The following is a 10,591-nucleotide window of genomic DNA, read 5'->3' on the forward strand; positions in this document are numbered from 1 at the left end:
ATTGTTATTACTATTACTGCATAAGTAAAGCCAAATGTAATCCCACATATAAAACATTCCTAGGCTGCTAATTTAAACTCTAAAGCGCATTGCAAAGCAGTCCTCTGACTCAAGTTGCAAAGCAGACCTGTGACTTAAGCCTGGACTTTCAGCTACCCTACATAAATAGCTACTTTAAAATCCACTGAAAGAATTGTACCTAACATAACTCGTTTACCATGAGCCTCTGGAAAGCCATTATACGGAATATGCCTTCCATCACAATGGATTCAAAGCATCAGGGCTGGCAGGAAGCAAATTAATATCTAGTTTTAACACCCACTGCAAGGTAGAATCATTTATTTATTTAATATCCCATCTTTTAGGCTGCAACCCCTTTCATTGCATCTTATAAAATCACCAAAAACACAACCCATGCAAGCAAGCAAAGGAGCCAAGCCACATCCTACAGCAGAAGGAGACCCACCTAGATTCATCAGCCATTAAAATCTAGACAAAAATTAATTTAATGGCCTAATGAAGAAAAATGAATCTGTGCTCCCTTTCCCTGTGCCTAATTATTTTAGAGCAGACAGAAGACTATCAGAAATCATGGTTAAACCATCTTCTTCAATGTTTTGGCACAAAACATAGAGAGGGCATAGAAATATCTGACTTTTTGCCCTTTTCTATTTATTTCTCCTCCCATATACCCACCCCATGAATCCTATTCTTACTGACTCACAAATGTCAAAGAACTTTCAAGGAACAAATTGTTTGACAATTGCAGGTTATGGCACTACAGTCCACGCTATGCGTTCGTTTATCATAGATACCTGTTACCTCTCCTTTATTCTACACTTAGAAAAAGGCTGTGGATTTTGTTCATTCTATTAGGACAACTACAGCAGCATACCTCCTGCTCTGCCTGGTACAGTTTCACTGTTATGTTTCTCTGGAATCCTACACCCTCAGCATCGTAGAACACCCCAAGACTGGTGATGACAATCGGGTAAAGGACTTTGAAATGCACACTGACAATTCTATCTTCCAAGAGCGCTGAAGTGTCATCCTCTGGCAAATTGAATGCTTCAACTTCTTGATTCAGAACTATTGGAAGTGGGGGGGGGGGGAGTAACAAAGAGCACAACAGAAGTCAATTTAAAAAAGGTGATTGAGAGAAAGCAACTCTTGAACACTCTTATTACAGAAGACATGGATTTTTTCCATATTAATTACAATCACTGGCAAGTGCAGTGGATAATGTACTTAGAAACAGCTTACACTTTAATCCCTAAGACATTTACTTAAAAGTATATCCAACTGCACCAATTAAGAAGAGTGGGTGGGCTCGATGTAAAACAAAGAAGGGGTCCTTGCTAAAACTGTCATAACAGCGTAAAAATGTTTGGCTTAGTATGAGAGATTTCTAGTGTAAAAATAGCTCAATGGGCAATAAACTGCAGCAGTTGCAATGTTCGCAGAGCTAATTAGCTATAAGCATATGCTACATAATAAGCAATCCATCCAAAAGATTTCTAAAAGTTTTTACCTGGGTTAGTGATGTTCAGAAGTCTGCATGAATAAGGATCTTCTCTATCTTCTACTGGCACATCACATCCATGTGCACCAATTATAAACTTCACAAGGACACTAAAATATTGTCATTAACAACATTTACTGATTTCTGTTCCATAATTTTCAGAATTATGAAGACTGCTTCACACAAGAAAACCACAACACACTTCACCCACTTTTGTCCTTTACAAATGATTAAGGCTGCAACCCTAAAGCGGGGGGCAGGTGGGGACAGGAGAACTGAAGACAGATTAACTGCTCCACCCACCACACTTTGCCATTCTTTCCCAGGATTTCTTTCTTTTTTAAGCTCCTGGGCTGTAGTGTTTTCTGTGGTTTGGGGGCATACAGTGGAGGTGGGGAGATATTTGATCCTTTGGATCCAAGCCTTCTGCTAGTCAGGCTAATCTTCCCTGTCACATCCCCTATTCAGCCCTAGTGATGTTCTTGTTTTATACCCCACCTTTCTCCCTGACAGAGACTCAAGGCAGCTTACAGATAAACTAAGAACAGCTAAAACATAGAAAAAGAAACAATAACTAAAAAAACAATTAAAGGCAGCTGAAGTTTCTGCAGTAGTGAAGGGCATCTAATATGGGCATTCAACATCAGAGCTTCCTCTCCAAGGCTGGAGCAATCCTCCTACTCTTGGAGGGAGAGCTCTGATGTTTCAGATGCTTCATGGGATGCTGTCCAAGAAACCACAGAGTTTCAGGGCTCAATGAATAAAAAGGAAGGACTTCCCTGTGCAACTTGTTTACTTGTTTCTGTGGAGTAGCAATTCTAAGTTCCCTCAGTTATTTGAAAGAGAAAACTAGACACTGGTATTCATTCCAGATTAATTAAAATGAGATTAATGATCTTCTAAATGTTTTTCCCCATAAAGGATTAATAATCACAGAAATGATTTATTAAAAGCCAGTAAAATTAGCATGGAAACCTATTACATCCACTTGCCTTGTTTTGCTGCCATCTTTTTTCAACAGTAATGCATATCTTAATATGTAATGAAGTGTCATCCTGGAATATTCCAGCTACATAGGACAGTATTATGACATGTTCATTAAAAGAATAAAGAAAAGCACTGTCAAGCAGATGAGCATTTTAATTTAGGTCAGGACACTTCTTGTTGGAGAATTCAGAAGCAGGCAACAGAATTCACTATAACTTAGCAGGGGGTTTTGCGTTATTTAAAGAATATTTTGAACTAGTTCCACTTATTGAAGATTCTCATAAATGAGCTTGGATACTAGGTTTTGAGGTTCATAAGAGAAGGAACAAGCAACTCTTTGGAATTACCGTTGGCTCAGTCCTGGGTGCTGCTTCAAATGCCTGAACCAAGTGTTCCTTATAGCATTCCGCAACCCATCATTATGTCGTGCAGACAGTACCCCTACGATGACATCATAATGTTTCGGTTTCCAATGAGGAAAGAAAGCCAGTAGACCTAGGAAGTAGAAATTAAGAATGCCTTACTAGAAAAGCAAGTGCACAAGTGGGGTGGCGAGAGCTATAGGCAGATCATTCAAATGGTGGTGAAATGGTAAACAATACTGGGGCAGTAACTTTAAAAAAACAACACAACACTGGAAGCTGATTTTAGTTTGCATTAACTTGCTAACTCTTCAACCAGAATTAACTAAATACAAGCTAGACAAGCCAAACCTGTGTAACAAGAGAAGAAATCTTAAAAAATAATAAACTATTTCTTAGATTAATAGGTAAAGAACACAAGGGATTTAGAAATGCAATTTCACATATTTGAGGAGTTTGAAGCTTTGGCACAAGAGCACTTTACACACTAAAATGAATGGATTGCATATAATTTGAAGCCTGCAATACTGAGAAGATAAAGCTATTATTGTATAGTTAACATTAATATAAACCAAGGCAGAATTTGGGGAGTCTCAGTGGTTTGTATACAATGCAGTCCCATAAGCTCAAGAATTCCCACTAGAACTTCCCCCTGCCATCCCCAACGTGTGCCCCACACCCTCCCAAATCTGCTCCAGAGGGTTGGGGGAACTCACAAAATACATTTAGGGAGCACGTGGGCAGTGGGGGGGAAAGAAAAGTTTATTAAGCAAGCAAGAGTCCTTGTGCTAAAGGGACGCTTACTTAGCACTGCATTGGAAATGAGCCAATACTCTGAAATTTTCATGAGGGAGAAAAGGAAGGTTATATGTTTTAAATTGCATTCTCAGCTAAACATATGCATATCCAACTGCTATGGCGAAAAGCTTCACACAAAAACTTACAATAAACAAATTTTCCTTTACACTAAGGGATTTTCCTAAACTGAGACTAAATAAACACGGCATAATCCTAGTCAATTGAGAAAGATAGGCTTGTATCTTCAGTTATTCTATAATGGAAATGCTCAGATGTATATTTAGCACTGGCAAGAGATCAGTTTCATCTCACTCTGCTTAATTTGAGATTGCATCCAAAAAAATTAAGATGACAAATCAACTAAGTGCCTGGACAGCTTAGAACAACTACTGCACGTAAGGCAGGAAGAGGTAATTTCAGAAGTCTAATTTTAGCATATCCCAAAAGATTTTCAAATTTACATTGCATGTTCAAGATTTAACAGCATGGTGACATTTCATAATATCACTGTCTTCTATGAGTATCTTATATAATATATTGTTGCTGGCACACAGTTTCAAGAATGGAATCCTGTAGTCACAAGATTATAAATTTGAATTACAAAAGGTTTACACCCGGCATAGGCAAACTTGGCCCTCCAGATGTTTTGCGACTACAATTCCCATCACCCCTGGTCCTGTTAGCTAGGGATGATGGGAGTTGTAGTCCCAAAACATCTGGAGGGCCAAGTTTGCCTAGGCCTGGTTTATACAATGGGTTCAATCTAAGGAGGAAATGCTCTCTCCGGTATATTACCATTCACACTAAAAAATAGCTGGGCACAAGTGCCACACGTATGGAGAGAGTGAGTTGGTGTTATACAGCCAAGGAAAATTCCCCTCCGAGTCAATTAAGTGAGTGGAAGTCACTTTACACTCCTGATCTCATTGCCATGAGTCCACAATTCCACCCACATCTCCCTGTAAGAACAGGGGAGTGGGCACCCTATCCAATTTCACACCCAATTTTAATCTAGTCCTGGTCACCAGCTATGCAGTTGTACAATAAAGGTTGTGACTGTTTAAATATATCTGTCCACCTCTTGCTGCCCCAGAACTCCAGGCTTCCTCTCCAACATGGAACTGAGGAATAGACAGGAATTATTCCTGCAGTTTCACTCTGCAAATCTACACAGAAAGATTCTGCAACTGAGGGGGGAAGATCCCCGGCCCCACATTCCAAAGTGGGGCTTGGCCTGGGCTGAGCTGCTCAGCAGTCCAGCACCATTCAAATCCCCTGTTCCCCTGCCCCAAAGGCTGTCCAATTTAGAGCTGAAGAGGAAGCCAAAGATTATTGTGGTCCACCTCTGTGGGGGAACAGGGACAAAGAGAGGGAAAAGATCTTAGCTATCAATACCAGTCAAAATCTGTGAACCATGTTTTCACTGTTGCTGGTTTTAGATGTGTTATACACTTGACCTAAGCTTTTGAAGAAAGTGATGCCAACCTAAAAAAAAGTCTGCAAATGTGTTTTAGTACTCCTGTCTCCAGGCTGTTTTTTGATCTGTGGAAAGCATGCTTGTTATTATTTCTGTGGAGAGATTATGCAAGTATTTGAAAGCCAGTATTAGGACAAAGTAAAACCCATCAAATATATCCTGATAATGTCTCAAGGAATCTAAGGAGTTTCTGGTTGGAAAAACTTTTCTTTGTACATTTTACTAGAATTTCTTGGAATATCTGGGTTTCTTCTGAAGCTATAATGTATATTTGTCCCTACTAGCTATATGAAGCTGTTGGAAGTGGTTATCAGGGGATTGGGAACACTGTGTCATCAGTATGCTGATAATACCCAGCTCTACTTCTCAGTTACATCTAAGTCAGGTGTGGCTGTGGAAGTCCTGGACCAGTGCCTGGAAGCAGTGGTGGGCTGGATGAGGTCCAGTCTGAACCTTAAAGTTCTCTGGGTGTAGAAATTAGGCAGATTGCACTTCTCCTAAAGGAACAAGTACCTGGTCTTGGGGTTCTCATTGAGCTACTTTCGTCACAGGAGGCTCAAGCAGCCTAGGAGTATCTTTCACCAGCTAAGACCATTTATGGACAGGAATAGCCTTGCCACATTGGTCCATACATCAGCAACTCCAAAATTGAATTGCTGCAGTGTACTCTGTGGAGGGCTTCCCTTGAAGCTGGCCTAGGAGCTTTAGCTGGTACAGACCTCATAGTCCTTAGATTCAGGGACTATTCTACAACTCCAGGTTGGAAAGAAAGACTAGTATGAATCTAACTTTGTCCCAATTCAATTCAAACACAGTTTTGCTCCCCAAAACACTAACTGATTTGTTCCTAAACCTCACAAAAAACCACCTTCAATCATCACATGGTCTCTGGACCACTTATGGAGCAGTAAGCCGCCATGCAAAAAGCTCAATGCACTTTTTGTGTCATACCCCTAATGCCACATCCACAGTAAAAGGCAGGTAACTAATCAGAGGTACAGCAACAGGATGAAAACACTGGTGTTTGCCACTACATGTAACTAAATAGAAACACGAGGGAATTAGAATCCAATTCGTAAAGCTACTTAAGGAGCAGGTCCAACACATAATTAGCTCCCAGTTCTAGTTACTTTTGAAAGCTAAATTGCTACAAAGCAGGATCCCACAGAAGTGGGATCACCTGGACCCCAGAGAAGGATAAAGAATGGAGGCAGACTACAAGTCTGAATGAAACCACTTTGATGGTTTTATGCTGTGAAGCAGTCTATAAATTTATTAATGAGAATAGGGGAAAGCAGGAACTTGAGATCCCAACTATACACCCAACAGTTCACTGCACTCTGCAGGAGAGGGCCTCCTGCAGACACCATCTTACAAGGAGGTTCATTCCACATGATACAGGAAACTGACTTTTAGTGTGGTGGCACCTACCCTTTGAAACTCCTTTCCATTAAACATTAGGCAGGTGCTAGAGACAACAGGTGCTGTCTCATTGTCTTTTCAGTGCCTATTAAAGATCTTCATTTTTCAACATGGCTTTTCAGTGGAAATCTGTTACATATGAAATTGTTTCTACCTATGGAATTGTTGTTGTTAAATTTATGTCTTGCCCTGTCCTTTCTCTCAACAGCAACAAACACACCTGTAAAACACCTCATAACAATCTGAACATGGATATAGGCTGAGAAGTATCTCTACTAAAAAGGCTTGTTGGAAGGAGCTGAGGATGGTTTTACTGTAACATTGCTCTGGGATATTTTATGGAGCAATACATAAATGGAATAAAAAACTAACTACATGGACAAAGAGCACATGGTGTGTCTTGAACCCTCTTGGCAGAAGCAAACAGGTAAACTTTGTAAACAGAGACTAAGCAAAAGGTCTGAGAGTAGGTGCAACCAAAGTTTAAGTTTCACCACACTCTGAGAGGAACGTTTGCAATTTTGCCCCTATCCTAATTTCAAAAGAGATTTGATGATCTTGAAGGCAGCATGTTTGTCATAAATACTCAAGAGAACAAAGGGACTGGGGTCTAATTTATTGGGCCATTTTTTTTCTTCAGCATGATAGACAAATAATTTACTCCAAAGTACTCCAGCATTTGGTTTCATTAAATCTGTTTCGTATGATCAGCCCAGTAGATGGCCAAATCACACAGTATTCTGTCAATAATTTAGTTTGCAATTCTTTTTCCCCAGCAGTTTTCTTCCCGAGTTTCTTAGTGCCGACTTATTCCTTTATTTAAATAGTTTTGCTAGCACACATTCTTTTCCAATCTGTCTTGAACCAGCAGAGATCCCAAAAAATTAATTTTTAGGAAAGGAATGCCTGGAGGCCTCCTCCTCATCTTTCTTTAGTTGCTGCAATAATAATGGATGACTGGATAGGAGTCCCCACCCTTCAGGTCAATAGCCAGGTTGAGGGTTCCTCCTGCCCACAACACATACACAGGATTTCCTCTGCTACACTCAAGCATGTTAGTTCTTAGCTCACCTCTCACTTTCTCCCCTAGTCTAGATGAGCATTACAAGCCAAAAATGACTTTCTTCAGAGGAAGGCTCATTGAACTCATTCACTTCTCAATAAGAACACATAAGGCGAGACTCTAAGCCACCTTTTCCATATCTTATTTATGCTTTATGAGGAATCTTTTGCCACTATTCAATTCTCCTACAAACCAAGTGGGGACCAAGCCGACCTCCTTTCTCATTTGCTCTCATCTTTTTCTGTGTGCCTTATTTTTACAGCACTTCCCTCCTACCTTTGTCCCAACTTCTCTCCAAGTGCCTGGGTGAATTATGCCCTTCATTGCCTCAATCTCCCCCCCCCCCGCCCCGCTTCTGGTTGACGCCTGCTTCCCTCATGCCTCCTGATCCACAATCCCCTGCTCTACACTTCTCCCGCGGGTGCCCCATCTCCTAAACTCCCTCCAAAACGAAGGGGGCAAACCACCCTCCCCACCCTCTGAGGGGGCGGTTTTTGCACCCCATCGTCTCCCGGTTGCTTTCGCCAGTAACCTTGCTTGCCTTGGGGGGGGGGGAGGCAGCACGTCGCCATCCCCTGTTCTACCAATACCTAAGTTTTTTTGGGTGGGTGGGGAGGTGGGCACTACTTTCGCCCCTTGCCCTTCTCCCTCGCCCTCAGGAGGCAGCAGCCCACTACGGGCGACGCCAGGTGAGCCCTCCTGAGAGCGGGGAAAGGGGGCTCAACAGGCGCTTGGCAGGGCTCCGTCAAGGGCAGCCTGCCCAGAGCGCCCCCCAAAAGCTGGAGCCGGGCCTGCCTCTACCCGTTGCCCTTCCCTTCCCTCCACACAGGGCGAGAAAGGCGCCCACCCACCTTCACCCCTCCGCGCCCCCATGCAGGCTTCTCTCCTACCTCACCTCACGCGTGGGGGAAGAGCAGGGTGAAATGCCGCCCACCCCTCCCTCCTTCCCTCAGGGAGGCGGGCAAGAGGGCGCCGCTCCCCGCTTGCTTGCTTCCTCCCTCCCTCCCCGACCTACCTGCCGGGTGCTGCTTCCCGGGGCCAATCGCCGGGCAGCTGAGGAGGAGCAGCCAGAGGTGCAGCACGACCCCGACCACACACGGGCACAGAAGGACCAACCAATTTCGCATTGGCCGCCGCCGGCCCCTTCGCAGCCGTTACGGACCTCTTAGCGGGGACCAGGAAGAAGGGGCTGGGGAGGGGGGTGACCCGGAGGGACAAGAGGAGGCGCCTCGCTTCCTCCCCCGGCTCTCTCGGAGGCAGCGCGAGCGGCGGCGGCGGGGGGGCTCTGCCGGCCGCCTCTTCTCCAGCCCCTCCCGCGGCCGGCCCAGAGCCAGAGCCCCGCCCCCAACGTGGAAACGCGTGTGCGCACAGCCGGAGCTCCTGACTACAATCCCCACAATGCCTGGCGGCGAAGAGGGGGCCGCCGGGGGCCTCCAACTCCTCCTCTGGGGATGCCCCGCAGCAAGCAGCCGATCGGCAGAAATACAGTGGTACCTCGGGTTAAGTACTTAATTCATTCTGGAGGTCCGTTCTTAACCTGAAACTGTTCTTAACCTGAAGCACCACTTTACCTAATGGGGCCTCCCGCTGCCGGAGCACGATTTCTGTTCTCATCCTGAAGCAAAGTTCTTAACCTGAAGCACTATTTCTGGGTTAGCGGAGTCTGTAACCTGAAGCGTATGTAACCTGAGGTACCACTGTAAATGAGAGTCAGCGTCGCGCGAAATAATAACAACGAATTTCATTTCAATAGCTCTCTCTCTTTTCTGCTTTATATAACCTTTCAAATGGGAGGCTTTCTGTCATGTCAGCTTGAGCTCCCCTCTCTGGACTGAAGCGCTTTACCAGCGTTTGAACGTGGGAAGCCAGCATTTTTTTAAACGCCCACGCCTGCGAAGAACTTGCGGGTGGGAGGCGGGAACTAGACCTGGCTCTTCCCCAGCAGCAGCGTCCTGCGCCTCTCAAGGGAAACAAGCAGATGCCCCAGGACCGGCTGTTTCCTGAGATGCAGAGTTAAATCTCGCTACGTTTGCAGGCAGGCGGAGTGGTACGTGGGAATGCACGTTCCTTCTTCTGCTGGCAACACGCCTGCTAGCGGTACAGGGTTATCCACTGATAACTCTGAAAAATCCACCAGAATCACAAGCAGGACTTAATAAAATTACCTGTATGAGGGGAGAGGAGGGCAAGTTGGTGGGGGACTCTTCGTGATTGTGTTTATACACTGAAAATCGATAAAACTTCCTATAATAGAAACCAAAGTTTACACCGATCCACCTCTGTTGCTGAAAAAGCAAATATAGATAAATGTAAATTCCAGTGTCACTGTTGATATCATGAGTCGTTAGTCCAAAGGGCTTCTTCACCAACTGTTGAAATTAGGTTAAATTGAAAAAGCGGGTGGCTCCTGCCTGATGTTTAAATTGACTGTTTTTTAATGATGCTGTGTACTGTCCTGGGCTCCTGATTGGGAAGAAGGGCAGTACAGGAATAAAACATGTAATATTTTTTTCGTGTATGTATAGGGAATGGTCCACCTGTTACAGCTATTGACTCTCTCGCTTAAGTTGGCCTGATCCAGTCATTTAGTCTCCTAACCCTACCACCCTGCACCTACTGCTGCTAATCGCTTTACTGGTACTGCCCCTATGATTTTAACAGCAGCCTGGCATGCAGAAATCTAGCAGGTGAAGCTCTTCCTAATATGGAGATGAAATGATTGTGGGAAGCATCACCTGCTTAATTTTTGCACGGCAAAGACGCAGGAGTAGGACCATTAAAATGCTGGCAAACCCTATATGCGAGACCAAAAATATTTTTTGTGTGTCCACACCTTCTGCAATGAGATTTACACCTTAATTTTCTAGAGTGCACTTGCATTATTCACTGCAATTTATTCCACATTATCCACATGCTGCAAATTTTATAATTCATTTATATATGTACCCTGACTTCTTATC

The 10,591-nt window shown here is 43.8% G+C and overlaps 1 protein-coding gene across 3 annotated transcripts in view; it reads right to left on the reverse strand.

Moving 5' to 3' along the window:
- B3GALNT2 (beta-1,3-N-acetylgalactosaminyltransferase 2) overlaps positions 1–9,014 on the reverse strand; it is a 26,121-nt gene extending 17,107 nt beyond the window's left edge. The window contains exons 1-4 of one of the 3 annotated variants that reach the window (XM_083606065.1): positions 8,647–9,014; positions 2,515–3,004; positions 1,532–1,632; positions 896–1,089 (exon numbers count right to left, since the gene is read on the reverse strand). In XM_083606065.1, the coding sequence (XP_083462191.1) occupies positions 896–1,089; positions 1,532–1,632; positions 2,515–2,576 (357 nt within the window). In that variant the 5' untranslated portion in view covers positions 2,577–3,004; positions 8,647–9,014. The remainder of the gene's footprint in view (positions 1–895; positions 1,090–1,531; positions 1,633–2,514; positions 3,005–8,646) is intronic. The other 2 variants (XM_083606064.1, XM_083606063.1) reach the window with 2 other exon arrangements.
- Between the last annotated feature and the right edge of the window lie 1,577 nt (positions 9,015–10,591).

Source organism: Podarcis filfolensis (genome assembly GCF_964270895.1).
Source record: "Podarcis filfolensis genome assembly, chromosome: 3".
Classification (NCBI taxonomy): Eukaryota; Metazoa; Chordata; class Lepidosauria; order Squamata; family Lacertidae; genus Podarcis; species Podarcis filfolensis.